We start from the raw sequence: 17,717 nt of genomic DNA, 5'->3' as shown, positions 1-17,717 counted from the left end.
ACCTGATTTTTACTTAATTTTTTTTTTTAATTTTGATGCTGTGTTTTTATTGATTGGTTTTTTTTTTTTTAATCTGCATGACTCCATAATGGCTCCATAATTTTTTTAAATATACTTAGAAATTTTTTGATAAACTGAGGAGGAATTAATGTGAAATTTACATAAAAAAAGTCCACTTTTTTATTGGTTAATGGAAAATTGATTTTTTTTTAAGTGAAAATTTTACAATTGAGTTTAAAATTATCTTCATTTTCGTGCTTTTTAATTTATAATCTTCTTTGTGTCTTAATTTATAATCTTCTTTATGTCTTAATTTATAATCTTCTTTGTGTCTTAATTTATAATCTTCTTTGTGTCTTAATTTATAATCTTCTTTATGTCTTGATTTATGATCATTTTTGAGTTTTAAATTGTGATCTTCTTTGGGTCTTAATTTATGATCTTCTTTGAGTTTTAATTTGTGATCTTCTTTGACTCTTAATTTATGACCTTCTTTGTATTTTATTTTGTGATCTTCTTTTCGCGTATTTTTAGTTCTTTGTAATTTTAGATGTTGAAGGCTTCAATAGGGAAATTTAAAAATGATTTTTCGTTAAAATCTTTTGGTTGCACTTGTTCTGTACGGAACATTATGCAAAGACCTAAAACAAAACTACCTGACCAATCAACGAAAGGTACAAAGATGAAGCGATACGTAGTTCCACCGCATAGAATTGGTGTTGTAAAAAGTTGGGACTCCGTTCATACAGGTAGTTCTTACTTTTTGTGATAAATTGGATGTTTGTTTCAAAAAAAAAAAATCTTAGGAGTGTTCTCTACGGATAACTTTTAGGCCGAAGAAGTAAGTTTATACAAAAAAAAATCTTAGGAGTGTTCTCTACGGATAACTTTTAGGCCGAAGAAGTAAGTTTATATAAAAAAAAATCTTAGGAGTGTTCTCTACGGATAACTTTTAGGGCGAAGAAGTAAGTTTATACAAAAAAAAATCTTAGGAGTGTTCTCTACGGATAACTTTTAGGCCGAAGAAGTAAGTTTATATAAAAAAAAAAAATTAAAAGCAGTTAATTAAAAATTTCCTTGCTTTTTCTTTTTATTATTATTATGTTATTTTAGCTTAAAAATTTTTAAATTAATTTCTTTTTCTTTTTACCAATATTTACTTTTTTGTTACGTCATAGGAGGTTTGAAAGGGAGTTATTGGGCAGCCGAACGTTTTGCCGACGATATTATGATTCGCAACTTTATCGAAGGAACATTTTACGAACGCATAACGAGTGATGTTATAATCAAACGACGGCTCAACGAAATTGTAGTGTGCTTTTTTGTCACCGGTCGTAATTCGAATACAGCTAAACTTTATTTTTTGAAAGGATTTTGCGAAAAACTTTTAGAGAAAATGATGGGGTGCATTGTAAAAATTGAATTAAGGACTGGCCCAGAATTCGTTTAGGTAATTGTTTAAAAAATGATAGTTTTCTGACTAATAAATGTTAAAATGGTTAAGATGAGAAATTTAAAAAATGGGAATGAAAATCTGCTGAAGAAAGAACGTGCCAAAAAAATTGATTCTCTTATGAAACTCTTCTCAGGGGTTCTCTAAATAAATCTGACAGATAAATTCTTATTACAAAAATAATCATTCTCTATTCTTTAAATTCGTCTTTCTTTTATAAAATTCTTTTGCGAGCAAGAATACGAAAGATTGTAATATCTGCTAACCTACTTAAAGTTCGGTTTACACTTACTGATATACATTAATAAGATATACGTAACGGTTATCATGGACTATTCTAAGAAAAATTCTCAAGTTTCCAATCGTTATAAGAAGGCTTTCTCATCGTTACAATCGGTAAATTTGCAGTTTTCAAATAATTGAACACAAAAAGTGAAATGGAGGAAGGAATAACATGTGTCTCCCTAACCCCTTTCTCCATTTCAACATCGATGACAAAATAAGAAAACTAAGTAAGGTATCTCGCACAAGGGCGATCGTTTCAGTCTTAACGTGAAACTTGATTTGCTGATAAACGTAGACAAAACAAACATTTGATGCAGGTAATATAACGCAGTTATAAAAAATATTTGCTGAAGATGAAGGAGTAACTTTGGAGCGTTTTTCTACACGATAAGTCATTAAAAGTTGAAAAATTTTCGGCTCTTAAAAAAAGAAAATACTGCTATTCAATGTTTTTCAAAAAAATAAATCATTTATCAGCAATTTTACTGCGGTTGAAGTGCCAAATGCTTGTTCCACAATTTTTTGTAAATGGACGCAGTATGAATAATTAACTTGAAATTCGTTGACGAAATCCAACGACTTTCCAAAAAATGAATATTTTATAAAGAAAATCACAAAAGATCTTCCGTGAACTTTCAGATGACAGATGATTTGAGAATAAAGATTTTTAACATCAGGTGAGGAGTCAAGTAAGAACTTTAAAAAACACATTGATCAAACGAATTACTTAAGAAAACTCTTCGATTTTTAAATAGTAAAAAAAAATTAATCGCAAAGCTTTGCGAATAAAAAAGATTGCTGTTAATAAAAAAGAAGGCATGGAATCTAATGATGCGATGAGGACCCAGAAAAACTTTAAGTAGAAAAATGTTTCAATGTGTTTTTCTGAGAAACAAAATATAGGAACACATCGGTAAATGTCAAAAAATTGTAAAATCGACGAAAAAAAGAAGAATCTTTTGAAACTTGTTATTCTTCTGTTTATTTTTTTTTATCCAGATGCTTGTTTATTCTATCGTGACGCCAACAAAATGGCGCATTAAAGCTAATCACGACGCTTTCGAAACTCCATCAACCGTTATTGTAAAAGGTAAAGTATCAATATTTTGTGCGAGTGTCTGCGTGTATGAGTTTCTCCATGTGTTTGTGTGTTTCTCTTTTCATAGATATCCGTAATTTGTTATTAAATTCTACGTGAAAAACCTTCAAATTCACCCACCTCTCACTCAATATATTAACTGTGTAATAATAATAATATTATCTACACATTAATCTATTTAATTTAACTTCTGACGCTTCTAAAATTAAACCAATCTGTTTGAAGTCCTAAAAAAGCTCAATTCACCCCTGACAACTTGCCAAATTTGCTAAAGAAAATCTTGATAAAAACAAAATGTTAAATTCCATTCGTTTCTGACAGCCTCATCAAACAACGCTCTTTTTCCTGACAGCGTCACTCACATTTCAAATAGATCGGTATGTGTAACTGACACATTTCAAATAGATCGGTATGTATAAAGCATGTTGATAGGAGAATGGATGTTGAATGGCTAAAATCAGTATAAAAAAATCCACTTTTTATAAACAACAACTTTTTATAAAAAAAATTGTTGTTTATAAAAAGTGGATTTTTTTATACTGATTTTAGCCATTCAACAAAAATTGTTAAAATCTACATCACATTTTCTAAAATTAAATTTTAGAAATATGATAAAGATATTTATAAGCATAAGTTTACTTAATATCAATTACTTTATAAAGAGTTTAAAAAGTTGTTTCAAGGAACTTGGGGAATGATAATGGCTTGTTGTGTTAATGGAATAATTTTTAAAAGGTTTTTTTTTTATTCATATTTTTTTTATTTTATTTTTATTTGTGTAGTTCATAAATTAGAAAAAGAAGAGAAAACGAAGTACGCCAATAATCAACCACAGAATAAAACACATTATTCAACTCGTTCGCATTCCGATCGATTTACCATAAGGATATCAACAAGCATCTCAAAATTTGATAAAACTGCTTTGAGAGATAAAACAAGAGAAAATTTTCACTCCCACCAGCACCATTCTCAATCAAGTTACCCCAATTACACTCAAGGTCGCTGTAGAGTTCGAATAACACAACAGGGATATCTAAAACACCCTTTGTCGCCTAAAACTGTAAGGATAGGTATGTTAAAATTGAATTAAAATAAATTTTGATTACAATCAAATAAATCAAAAGTCTTGCTCATGTACCTTGCACGACCAGCGGTTTAAACATATATTACCACTTTTTTTTATATTATTTAGTTCGTGTGGTGAGAAAGACCTGCAAAGCGTCAGGTATGTAATCGAATGTTTGGTGCCTCGAGTTTTATAATTCAGAAGTTTCTGAGAAATACCCTTCCAACATTTAAACGTTAAACTGCCATATAATTTATCAAATTATGTAACTCGTCCTTGACTTGTTTTGGACTCAAGATTAATTGAACTATTTTAATGTATTTAGAATTTTAATTCCGTCATGCCGGGTATTTCTCACTTTCATAATAGAAACTCGCATTTCTTAACATGATAAGTTACAGCCAGGTGCTTAATCTATACAAATTTATTACCAGCCCCTTGATAAAAATTATTCAGTCGGAACAAATCTAAAATTTAAGTTTCAAGTGTTTTGCATCAAGTTATTTTATCTGATTATTTACTATTGTATTTAGGGGTTATCAGTATCGGCTCGTATCAGGACATAAAAACGGTCAGACCAGGTAAACCAGTTTATTGTGCGTAAAGGATGGTAGCTTTAAAGATGGTAGCTTTAAAGTTTAAAAAATGAACTCCTTTATAAGTTTAGTTTCTTTTTGAATTGAGATTTGAATATTAACTGCTTTTCTTCTGCTTCATTTTTATTACTAGTCAAGATTTTATTTTACAGGAAATTGTCCGGTCAAGGTTTTCTTTCATCCGTACATCACTAATAGCAACCCAAGCAAGAAAGTCATTAAATATAAAAGTGAGCATAAATAATTAACCGTTTTCTTAAAAATTTGCTTCGTGATATTTTTCTGTTGAGTTAAGCGGCTCTTCCACCAAAAAAAGTTTTGTTTTTTTAAAAAAAAAGAAGAACTTAGAAAATGAGCCAATCAAAATCAGTCGATGTCCTTTTAAAAAAAGTTTTTCGATGTTTCCAACAAACTCTCAATAAAAAATTATTCTATTTTTCTATTAAACGCATTTTATAGTTTGAATTGCTAAAAGTTTTGCCTAAGGAATTCTTTTCTTAAATATAGTCTCTCAAAAAAAACAAAACTATTCTGACGAAGAACGAAGCTATTCTGACGAAGAACGAAGCTACTCTGACGAAGAAGAGGAAGAAAATAAAATTAAAACTGTAATCGTTGGCTGGAAAATTCTACCTAGTGTAAACAAAGCTCAATATCAACAAAAGGTTTTGGCAGTGCGACGACAATCCCATACGGGAATATACTATTTAAGCTCCTCGAAGAATATTGAAAATTATCACGTTTCCACGGCAACACACTCAAACAGCGCAAGTGAATCTCAGTACAGATTGTCCGCTAGTGAAGACGCGCATTCAAGCTTGAAAAAATTCGAAAGTAGAGATTTTTATTCCGGATCAGAATTTAAAGAATCACGTTCTGTTAAATCTTCATCAAGCGTTGTGGTCAGTAGATCATCATCAAGATTTGTGAGCGAGCAATCTTCTTGTAAGTAGTAGAAAATTTTTTTTGTTTAAAACCAAAAAAAAAAAAAAGGATTGACGAAGTAAAAAAAAATTGCTTATATAAATTTTTTTATGTTGCTTTTTTTTTTTTTTTTTTTACTGTTTCATAAAAATCTTCATAAAAAACTTACAAATTACAGACTCAAAGAGCTCCTATTTGGACAGCGATGATGACGTCTAGGTAAATGGGTTTTTTCTAAAATCATTCTTGTCTTTAATTTCTACGACTACAAGTTTTAACATGTTAACAAGGTATAGAATTTTTTTTTTATCGTAATTGCTATTTTTTATTTTTTTCAGCGCCAATTCAATTGCAACCAAGCCATCAGGTTCTTTTTCGTTTATCAGTAAATATAAACACGCAATGACCTGTAAAAAAATGAACTGAGTGCGTGTATTTGTGAGTGTGTGCATAGCTTGGTTAAATTTACATTTAAACTTAAAATAAGTTGCATTTTTTCTTGTTTAGAAGATTCGTCCATAACCTTTGAAGTGCTTTCAGAAGATGAAGAAGGTCACAATAATTTTTAGTTTTTTTTGTAAATATTTTGTACAACCGCCATAGATTTATTCAGCCCACATTTACAAAGATTTACAAAATGTTTAACCATGACCTACATTTAGAATGCTCAAACTGCATTGACAACTTTAAATGATCATTTCCAAACACATTTATACTGCATTAAAACGTATTGCAATGAAATATTTTATTAGCGTTGCAGACGTTTTTAGCCGTTGCGCAAATGTGAATGAATCGTGAAATTCAGAATTCTACCTCTCTCTCCGTATCTGAAATAAAAACGGCGGAAAGCATTTTCTCAGTGTATAATTTTATTTATATAAAAACACCTCACAGTGGACTTTAGCATTAAAAAGGATTAAAAAATAAAAAATGCCAATTCCCACAGATTAAAAATCAAATAGATGAATCTGGACGTTAAAAACTATTTACCATAAAATCGTAATTACTTCTCGTTCATTAAAGTGCATTTTGATTTACTCGATGAAGGTTTTTTAATATGTAAAAAACCCTCTCTACAAATTTAAAGGGTACACTGTTAAGCTTTGTGAGACTAAATGTTCATATTTTCATGAGTTTCTTTTACTTTTGGTACACAGTATACCGCTACAAGACGTCTTACTCTTGTAAATTTCTCATTCTTCCCCTTTAGTATGAAAAAAAAATTTTTTTTTTTGGAGGGGGGTTTAAACTCATCAAACTTTCCCATTTCTTCTATCTTTTTCTCAATTAAAACCCTTTCAAAGCTAAGTAATGTTTTTTTGGTAATATTGTTAGACAAATTTTGAAGAAGCGTTGTTCTTCATCTGCCTAAGCTTTGAGTTGGATAGCATCAAAATCCTCTCTCTTCTCTGTTACCCTGAGTAAATTTAATGTGAAAACTACCCACAATATTGGTCAAATTGGTTTGTTTTTCCTCCCACTGCATCAAATATTTTAAAATGTTGTAAAAACTCTTCAGAATGTCTATAAGTGACAAAGTTTCATTAAAAACTATGAAAGTATAAAATCACAAGTTTGTTAGTGCATAAAATTATATTTATGCTTTGGCTTTTTTTCCTGTCCTTTTTAATGAACCACTGTCACCTAAGGACACCCTCTAGCCTTTGAAGTTCTGCTCTGCATGACTAAACAAAATCAGCTTCAAAGATAAAGTTTCCATAAGAAAACAGTGAATTAAAATCCTCAGTAAATTAAAAAAAAATCTTTTAAGTTTCAAAATGTCAATTTAAATTTGGAATCAATTTTTTGTGATTTATTTATTTTTCTTTTTTTTTTTTCTTTCTTTCTTTTTTACCAGCAATTGCTTCTAATTTAAACAAAAAACAAACAAACAAAAAAAAATGTTGGAAAACACAACTTTTTATTAAATATATTTCAGAATTACATACACTTTAAATTTATAAAACAATAATCAACCAGGCTTAACATACTTTTGAATATACCATCATACTTTTCACATCATCATACCTTTAAATGTAAACTGGGCTCAATAAATCAATGTTTAAAATTAATGTGTTGTTTGTACTTTTAAATGGTAAATTCTTTACAGTTATAAACAATTGAAACCTTTTGAAGAAATGTGAGTTAAACATAGAAAATGTTTTTTCCTAAGAATTTTTTTGGCTTTTTATACTTTTTGCATTTTGAACATCATTCAAACTGCAAAAGCTTTTGGCAAAAATTTTATTTTCTATCAAAATATCATCTTTTCTCATCAAATTAAATAAATATTTTAATCTTTGGACTCCTTTAAAAGAAATTTTTAAACTTTTGTTATACTTAACTAACTTTAGTGTTGTATAATTTAATGACATTTCTTTAATGGCTAATGTTGCAGGGTACAAATTTTTGGAAAAGTTTTTTTGACCTTTTCATCTTTTAAATTTAAAATGGTGAAAAGGTCAACAACAGATGAAATGTTTTGCCAAAGTCTGGTTTTATCTATTTCAATTTTTGAAAAAATTGAAATAGATAAAATCAGAATTTAACTTAATAATGTTACAGATTTTAATAATGTAAGTGGGTTATTATTGCTTACACTATTCATCTAATCTATTAGTACTTGTATTTTAGTTGTGCAGAAAAAATACATTATCCGATGTCACACAGGAAACAAAATATTTTCTGGAACAGGGGCAAAGGTTTCAATAATACTTTATGGTGATATTTGTGCTTCTGAATTGATATTTTTAGAAAAGCCTGTTAGTGGGAAGTTTCCCTTTCAAAGTGGTCATTTTGGGGAGTAAGTTGGTGTATATCTACTAACCTTAAAATAATTTTTTTTTTAAGTTTGAAAATAAGTTTGTAAAATCCTAAAATTAGTATATGCAAATAATGTTGTGTGTGTGTGTGTGTGTGTAGAAGGTGCAGCAAAAGAAACTAAATGGCTTGTTTTGTAAATGAGTATGGAATGGAATGAAAAAAAAACACAGAATTTAAATTTAAAAAAAGAGTTTGTTTTATGCAATTTTTTACTATATACAAAAAACATTATCAATTAAATGAGAAACATTATTTTAAATGCAAATATTTTTGTGGGCTTTTTCATAACTTTGTGAAGTGTTTCTTGTGGTATCAATTTCTTCATGAATATTTTCCTCCAAGTTAAACGATCATTGTTGCTATCTCAAATTCTTATATTTGGACCTTATCCAGTGTGGAATTTGTAGTTTTATTAACTCCATTTTTCCATGGGTTGTTACACCTTGGTGAAATCATATATTGATTTTTAGTGGCATAAATAAATTTTTTTGGATCATTACCATATAAAAATTTCCAGTTACAGTTTGACCTCATCCATTTTTAGAAAAAAAAAAGACCATAAATCTTTTTGCCAGTAATGCCACACTAAAAAGCAACATTAATGGGATGTAATTGTCTTTGATGAATATGCTTAAGATTTACTCCAAAATCTGTAATCTTGTCTATTTACAAAACTTCTTAAGTGAAAATGTGCTTAATTGGCTGTCATTAAGTTTGCCAAAAAAATTTCATTGTGTTCAATTAGATTCAAAATTGTTCTACTGTATTCCAAATGCAATGTGAGATTCCCAGGGTTCAGTTTCTGAACTATCAGAACTTTGTACAGAAAGAGTTGCAAATCCTCTCTCAAAATTTGTTAAAGAATTTGAGCAAGTGAGCAGATTGTCTTCTAATTGATGTCCCAAGGATTTTTGCAATGCTCTGTCTTACAACATCAATATTTTTAACCAATCTACTAGATTGAGGTCTACCTGCACATCTTAAATTTCCAACAGTTCCAAATTCAGCAAATATATTTGCCAGTGAACAAATGGTTGGAGCAAATGGAATAGTTATTGAATGATTATTTTTAGTATCATTAGTTATTGAATGATTATTTTTAAGGAACAGAAAAATAATCTAGTTGTTTGCGCAGTTGTGTAGTGTTCCATTTTTTATATCTTCCAAGTAATAAACTTGGAAATGTGAAAAAAATTATATTTTCTCAATTGAGTAATTAATATTTTTCTGTATCATATAGTTACTTATGCTGCACCCAATTATTGTGGCATATATAAAATAAGTAATAAGTAATTTATCAGAGGTAGTTGTTGTTGCTTGGTCAGTCTAGAAAGTTTTTTCAGCAAACTTTTCTTTTTTTTTTGGTAGACAAGCAGATGTATTTGAAATAAAAACAAAAAATGTTGGTTACTTATGGAAAATTGATATTGGGCATGATAACACAGGTTTTTCCCCTTCTTGGTATTTGGTAAAGGTAAGTAGCTGTTTTTAATGGTTATTTAAAATAAATGTTAGTATTTACAAATTCCCAAATGTTTTTTTTCTTATTATAAATATTAATATATTGTTTAATATTTTTATCTTTAAGGTTGAGATAATTGATGATGATAAAACCCATAAATTTTTGTTTAATAATTGGCTTTATAAGAATCGTTCTTATGATGTTTTACGTGTTGAACTGGAGACAGAAGGTAAAATTATGATGATTTCAAATTCGATACTAAAATTTGTATAAAGGAATTCTATCATATTATGTTTAGCAACTTATTAAAGATAATACCAAGGGTGATGTATTTTTTGAGAAAAAAGCTTTTATTTCTAGAAATCCCTATAGTTGGAGTGATCCCAAAGATTAGTAAGGACACTTTAATAGAACATCGAACTCACAAGTTCTACAAAAATTTGGACCTAGACCATTCAAAACCATTAATAGTTCGAAGAGGACTATCATTTGATGTTCTTGTCCAACTGGCTCGTAATTATGAAGCAGACAAAGATGCTTTTTACTTTTCTTTGTCAACAAGTGATAATCCTCGTGAGGTCAATGGAACAAAAATAAATGTAAAAGAAGTATTGCCAAAAGATTTGAACAAAGCTATCGAAGATAAAAAATGGTTTTATATCATTAAGGATTATGATGATCCTAAGTGTGTACTTGTTACAGTTTTCATTCCACCGAATGCTCTGGTGGGAGCGTACAATGTGGTAATTGAAGGAGAAAGCGATAGTTTTAAATACCCAACTGAAAAAGTTTACATTTTATTCAACCCATGGAATGAAGGTAAAGTTTTGTAATCTTCATCGATGTTTTATCTTTGTTAACACATTTTTCATTTAAAATCCAAGATTTTTAATCTCTAGTTAAATAATATTTTTTTTTAGAGGATGAAGTTTTCATGGACTCTGAAGAAAAGAGAACTGAATACATAATGCGACAGTTTGGAATTATTTACCAAGGAAGCTGGAATTCTCCGGTGGAGAAAAAGTGGTATTTTGGACAGGTCCAAAATTTTTAAAGTAGTTTTTTTTTTGATATTGAGACGCAAAGTTTGAACAGTTTTTTATTTAAACAATGTTTCTGCTGTAAACATCTAAAAAAATAAAATTAAAAATTTTTTATTTGAAAGGTTTTTGTTTTATGCGTTTTTATGTTTGTTGATTTTTAATATTTTGACCAATCGCAAAATTTTATAATCTAATTTTTTGAGAAGATTTTGATTTTATGAGATCACTTGCTCATAGTTAAGTTAAAAAAAAGATTGATATTGAAATCAGTCAGAGCTTTCCTTTTCAATTAAAGTATGGGATGTGACAAAATTAATTAATTATATGATCCAAGAGCAAAGATTTTATAAGTCATTTTCTATTGTTATTATCAAAGTGTGTCAATAAAATTGATGCAAACATTATTGGTTATTATATCCCCACTTCCCCCTCCCCTCTTTTTTTAGCCCCTCTTCCTGGTTGCTGCTGTTTGTTAAACAAGTAATGTTTTTTTTTAAGTTTTTTTTTTTTTCTTCACAAGATTTTTTTTTTTCACAAAATATTCTTGAGAAACAATTAAAGAACATCAACATAGAACTAATATCAGACCTTAAAAATCTTTTTTTTAATAAATTTTTTGTCGAAATCCAAACAACATGTTTCTTGTGAAACTTTTTTAAAAAATTCTTATAAAAATGTAATACATTTGTGCAAAATTGAATATAAAACCAAACCAAAATACTTTTGTCTTTGACATGATGCTCATGACGCAAAAAGAAGAGATGTTCATCATGATGCTCATGATGCAAGAAGAAGAGAAGTTTGTTTTTTGTTCATGATGCAAGAAGAAGATGCAAGTTATTTTTAAAAGAGATAATCATAACTATCATTATTTATTTCAGTGAAACAAAAAAAATGGTTTGAATTCATTGATAAATAATAAAACAATATGAATAATGAAATATTAAGTTGCAATGAAACATTAGTTAAATACTGAATAGAAATTCATTCTGAATATACCAGGATATTAAAAGCAGCTTTTGTTTGTTTCTTAAGTGAACTTCTGTTTTATTTTTTTATTCTGAATTATTAAATATGCATCTCAAGCATCCATTAAAACTCTAACTTATGCTGCTCATACAAAGTCAAACATATTCCTGTTTAACTTTTCAACTGTTTATTGTTTTTTGTAAAGAGTGGCTTCATGTATCTAAATATGAAAACTTGCATAAGAAAATAAAACACAAAAAAATGCAAGTTTAACTTTTATTTAAGCACTCTGTTGATGCGGAAAAAATATACCTCATAGTAAAAATATGTAGATAAAGTATGTAAATTATTCAATGATAATTTTTTAGTTTACAAATTTTTTTTCAATATTTTAAAACAAGCACCATCACTAATTAAAAAGATTTTTTTTTTTTTTTTTTTTTTTTAGTTCGAAGAAGTAAGTTTTAATGTTGCGTTTTCTCTTTTGGAAAAAATACCTGGAAAAGATCGAAATGCTGTTGGAGTATCTAGATGGGTTTCTTCATTGGTAAAGATATATTTTTATCAGTTTTTGACAAATGTTTCTTTAATAAATTTTTACAATTATTAGTAATTTATTGATAATTAATAATTTTAGAGATTTTTTTTTCAAAAAAATGAATTTTTTTTTATTTCTGAAAATTTGGGAAAAAATTGTTTCAGTTAGGATATTTCTGGAAAGCAGAAATTCAAATTTTACCTAGAGAAGATTGTTTTACGAATGATTTGTTTCATATTCAGGTGAACAGTAATGATGAAAATGGCATTTTGGTTGGGAGCTGGTCTGGTAATTATGAAGATGGAACTGCTCCATCACATTGGAATGGTTCACCAGCTATTTTTAGAAAATACTTAAAAAAGAGCGAACCTGTTAAATATGGTCAGTGTTGGGTATTCAGTGGATTAGTTACAACAAGTAAGCTTTTCTATTCCAACTTAAATATGAAATAAAATTTTTTTAAGTTAATTTCATGATTTAAACAAGTATACACAAAAGAAAAAAAAATTTTAAAAATGAAAAACAAATTTTTATTATCTTTCAATACGCCATATCTTTTACTTCTTTGTTTTCACACATAGTCTTGGGTTCTCTAGTTTCCAATTCCAAGTGCCATCATCTTTTTTGGTATTTGGAACTGGAAACATATTTAAAATATTAATAGTAAAGCTTTTTTTAACTTTAAATATTGCTCATATAAAAATAAACACTTTCTAGAACTTCCTCTGGTATCAACTATTGAGCTGCGTTTGTGTTTAACCTTAATGTTTTTTTGTTTAGTCTTGCGTACCCTTGGGATCCCTTGTCGCTCAGTGACAAATTTTTCTTCTGCACATGATTCTAATGGAGATTGCTGTCATGATGTTTATTATGATGAAAATGGCGCAAAAGAATCAGGAGACTCAATATGGTGAGAAAAATATCTCAAATAGAACTTAGAAATTTATATTTAGAATGCAACTTATGAAATACTTAAAAATCATTTACAAAATTTTTTAAAAAGTTTTTCTTTAAAAAAAAATTTAAACAATTGTAGTAGTTAAATATAATATTAGATGATAACAGAACTCAGAAAACAAAATTAAAATAAATTTTAATATTTATGTAAATATTATGTAAGAGCTGATGGAACTTCAGGGTACAACAGGGTACAACAGTTGTATGACTTAAAAAGATTGGAAGTTTTGTGTGTTTTGTGTTTTCATAATGCCTTACAATGTTTTGACAATAAAATGTTCAAAAATAGTTTGGGTTTAAAAAGTTTAAAAATTGAAGCAATTAGAACTTAACTTACCCTAACCCTAACCCTAAAAAGAACTGGAGTGTAAAATTTGATCCAGATGGGTTTACTTGCAAGAGAAATGCTCAACATCTAGACTGTCATGAAAGATACCGATTCCCGTGACTTAAGAAGCATGTTGAGAAGAATCCCTTTTTAAAAAACTGCCTGAGTGTTGTTCAGAAAAGTGACAGTGCTTCACCTGTGTGTCATACAAAGTATGGCATACAAAAGATGGCATACAAAAGATGGCACCTGTGTACCATGCTCAATCAATAATGATCCTAAGTGTTGTTGCTTAAAATGGTAAAAAAATGTCCACCCATCTTTACTAAAGGGAAAAAAAAATGAAGGGTTTATATCAGCCTTTTGAAAAACCATGTGGTACCATGTTAAAAAAAAGTCTTCACAGATGAGAATTGTGTGTTCCAACAAGATAGTATATCAAGCCATGGGGCCAAAAAGAACCAACAATTTTTAAAGGATAATATGGCCTATTTCTGGCCCAGAGGCTTTTGACCTAAAAAAATAGAGGTCTGACTGAATCTTAATGTAGGCAAGTCATTGATCTCAATTTATTCTTTTACAAATATTATTCAAAAATGATTTTTTTTTGGCTCTAAAATTTCATAACGTTAGTAGAAAGAAAAAGTTTGTGAATTCCTGTCACACCCTGTGTATAGATTATATTTTAGATAAATGAATAAATGATTGAGTATAATCTATTCATTTAATACTTAATATCTTTGTGTAATACTTTGTTCTTTAACACAAAACTTAATTTCTTTGCACAAAACTTAACAAAAACTGCTTTTACCAGATGATTTTTTTTTATTCAGGAACTTTCATGTGTGGAATGATGCTTGGATGAAACGTCTTGATTTGTTAGAGTCGAAGTTTGATGGATGGCAGGCAATCGATGCTACTCCTCAAGAAACAAGTGGAGGTTTTAACAATTTTTTTTAAGGGAGAAGATAGAGGTAGTAAAAAAACAAACAACAAATAGAATTATGAAAGAAATGATTTTAATTGGTGTAATTTGTTTAAGGTATTTATCAGATGGGGCCTGCACCTTTGATTGCTATCAAAGAAGGAATTACAGACATCAAGTATGATGTATTCTTTGCTTTTGCTGAAGTAAATGCTGACTCAGTGAAATGGATGAAAAATTCAACTGGAGCATATGATGTTATCTTGTATCAGACTGATGCAGTTGGTAGGTGTAAAAAGTCAATATTATTCTGATAAATGTTTTTAAAATGAAGTGTTAATTGCCAATATTACTTACCGGTGATCTGTAAATATATGTCTGTAAATACTGTAAATACTGTCTATAAATCTTATTCAACGATGTTAAGGTAAGCGAATGAGTACTAAGGCGGTTGGTAGTGAGGAGCGAGATGACTCAGTCATTAATGAATACAAACATCCAGAAGGAAGTTTATCTGAAATTTCAGTTGTTAAAAGAGCTATGAAAAATTCCAACCACGATCATGCAAAAAAAATCTACAATTCTTTGAATGGTAAGCTTGTGTTCAAATGAGGGGGAAAGTTACAGCTTTTTGGAATAATTAAGAAAAAAATTAAGTTCAGTTTTTAAGTTACACTTTATGAAATTGCATCTTAGAAAACTTCCTTTTTTTACTCTGTTAGCCAAAGTGTCTCTGAAGGTGCAGGGCAACAAAGAGAAGTTTGAGATTGGAGATGATATTATATTAACTGTGCAAATTAAAAATAGGATGAGCCAAGACCTTGAAATACCTATATTACTAGCAGGGACAATAAAACGCTATAATGGCTCAGTGATCAGGGCGTTGTCAAACCAAAAGATTCCAAAAGTTGCAGTTAAAAAAAATGACGGTTAGAGTTTTTTCATTATGTAATTGTCAAATATGAATCAAATCATGATCAGATATAAATCAGATTCATAATCACGTGTTAATCAGATCATGATCAAATATCAGCTAGTGAATATCAGATCTTTATGTTTTCCTAATATTCAATAAGTGAATTTATATTTAAAAAAATAATAATGTTAAATCTGCAGGAAAAAATCAGTGTAAAAGATTTTTTTGTTTTAAAGAAAAGTCTATTAAAATCAAAGTGCCGGCAACCGATTACTTAAAATGTGTTGTGGATGATGCATCTCTTGTGTTCCTTGTAAAAGCGGATGTCCCTGTTAAAGAAAAAAAATTTGTTGTTATGGAAGAAGTGACGTTTACCATCATCAAGCCTGACCTAATGATTACAGGTCTTCCTGACGAACTTTATGTGGGTCAGAGTTATGAAATCGTAATTCCGTTTAACAATCCTATCGGGAGAATACTAACTCGTTGCAAGTTAACTTTAGATGGTACAATTGTTAAGAAAGGCTTCTCTGTTAAGTTGCCGTAAGTTTATCTTGTACTTTTATGCACCGTAAACAGTTGTGAAACAATTCACTTCAAATTCACTGATAACAATACAATCTATCGAACCTCCTACTAAATTTTTTTTTTTCTTTAGATTTTAAATGTAAAACATCATTTTTTTTTGTTCTTTAGTGATTGCCAACCTAACGAAAAAACAGAGTTCAAATTTCTACTCACTCCTGAGGTATCATTTCTTCTGTTATTTAATTTTAATAAACTTAATTAATTTAAAAAATGTTGATAACTATAGAACTAAAGTACAAATAATACTGGTAGTTTCTCCATATTTATAAATAGCGTTTGTTCAGCTTCAAACTTATTTTTTAATACAGGTGGTTGGAAAGAAGAAGTTTAACGTCACAATTAATTCTGAGCAATTAGGTGGTTTATGCGCTTCGTATACGGCGATCGTTGTATAATGCCCATCTTACACTGAGTTGGAATCGATGAAATCAAAACTTTTTCTTTCTTTTTTTTTTCTTTTTTTTTTTTAAAAAAAGGGGATGGAGCGCTATTTATGTCAATATTTATTTGTTTTAAATTTCGTTGTTGTTAAATTTCCTTTTTTTTTTTAAATTTTTATAATTAGTAATTCACGTGATTTTTGATGCACGACAGAAGTTAGTCTTCGAAAAGTTTAACTATAAAAAACTAAATTATATTAAATTATGATAAATGCGTGATGGTAAAAAGTATAATGAATACGTGATGGTAAAAAATATGATGAATACGTGATGGTGAAAATTTGTAAACAAAATATATTTACTTTTTACAGTAAATAGGATATACGAAAATAATAGTAAACCTATGATAAAAGAAAATAAGCTGTTATTAATTTCACTTGTTGAGAATTTGTGAAATACATAAATAATATAATTCCTACAGAAATGTTCAATGTTTAATGTTTAACGTCGTTTCGTCATTAGTTACTAGGCTTTGAAATTGCGCGTTTTTCCGTTGCACGCGGCCATTGGAGAAAGATTTCTTAAACGAGTTGAAACTTTCTTCCTTTCGGAATTTAATTATTAGTTTAGATAAATTACATAAAGAATCATATTAAGATAAATAATCATCGTTAAGATCATCTTATAATTGAAAATAAGTTGTTATTAGTTTCACTTGTTGAGAATTTGTGAATACATAAATAATAATTATTGTAGTGAGATAATTACTGTTGCGTTATGCAACGGTTTTATGGTTTAGACATATTAGGTATTCTGTCCGCTCAAAATTAAAATTTTCTTTTGAACGCGTTTTTCTATGTCATATTCTTTTTCTGCCAGCATCTAACAGGGGCATAAATCTATTAGCATGGTTCCCAATCTAAACTTACACCATGGTTCTTCCACAAGTATTTAATGTGCTTTCAAGCAGTTCTGGCCTAACACCTAAAAGCAAAGTACAAAGTCTATCTACAACTCGCATCTTAATGTGGAATTCAGATATATTGAACACAACATCAATCTTTTTTTTCCCATCAGATGCATATTGATCATAAAATATGGCGTTCTTGGTTTTCCTACTTCAACTTTTTATAAAAAAACGATCGTTGTTTAAAAAATTTAAAAATTATTTTAGACCTTGTTTAAGTCGGACTAAAAAGAGATTACGGCAACAATAGAAATGAAGTCCAAAGGAAATTTTCATTTTAACAGAACTGAGTTTATACATAAATATATTTATTTACTCGATTAAGAATAACAAACATAAATACATGTTAAATATATCTAAATTTGAAAGTAAAACAAATCCTAATTTTGGTATAAAAG

At 28.8% G+C, this 17,717-nt stretch overlaps 2 protein-coding genes across 2 annotated transcripts; both read left to right on the top strand.

Annotated features, from left to right (window-relative positions):
• The first annotated feature begins 36 nt into the window (after window positions 1-36).
• Window positions 37-1,500, top strand: LOC149878073 (small ribosomal subunit protein uS3mA-like). The gene is made up of 2 exons (XM_090072485.1): window positions 37-749; window positions 1,179-1,500. Exons 1-2 carry the CDS (start codon window positions 551-553, stop codon window positions 1,448-1,450), a joined length of 471 nt encoding a protein of 156 aa, XP_089928611.1. The 5' UTR covers window positions 37-550; the 3' UTR covers window positions 1,451-1,500.
• Window positions 1,501-2,335: 835 nt separating this feature from the next.
• LOC149878072 (protein-glutamine gamma-glutamyltransferase 4-like) lies at window positions 2,336-16,769 on the top strand. Its single transcript, XM_090072481.1, has 25 exons — window positions 2,336-2,415; window positions 2,738-2,828; window positions 3,620-3,907; window positions 4,030-4,062; window positions 4,437-4,484; window positions 4,652-4,729; window positions 5,007-5,444; window positions 5,602-5,642; window positions 5,762-5,790; window positions 5,931-5,975; window positions 8,058-8,226; window positions 9,615-9,720; window positions 9,835-9,937; window positions 10,069-10,527; window positions 10,629-10,747; window positions 12,169-12,267; window positions 12,501-12,675; window positions 13,039-13,168; window positions 14,377-14,483; window positions 14,586-14,753; window positions 14,896-15,060; window positions 15,191-15,397; window positions 15,621-15,927; window positions 16,081-16,132; window positions 16,281-16,769. Exons 8-25 carry the CDS (start codon window positions 5,629-5,631, stop codon window positions 16,365-16,367), a joined length of 2,541 nt encoding a protein of 846 aa, XP_089928607.1. The 5' UTR covers window positions 2,336-2,415; window positions 2,738-2,828; window positions 3,620-3,907; window positions 4,030-4,062; window positions 4,437-4,484; window positions 4,652-4,729; window positions 5,007-5,444; window positions 5,602-5,628; the 3' UTR covers window positions 16,368-16,769.
• The last annotated feature ends 948 nt before the right edge of the window (window positions 16,770-17,717 follow it).

Source organism: Hydra viridissima, unplaced genomic scaffold (genome assembly GCF_058129835.1).
Source record: "Hydra viridissima isolate aposymbiotic clone 2 unplaced genomic scaffold, HvirCarnegie_v1 scaffold_15, whole genome shotgun sequence".
NCBI classification, from domain to species: Eukaryota; Metazoa; Cnidaria; class Hydrozoa; order Anthoathecata; family Hydridae; genus Hydra; species Hydra viridissima.
The sequence above is the reverse complement of the archived record's forward strand: the minus strand, read 5'-3'. Positions and strand labels throughout refer to the sequence as shown.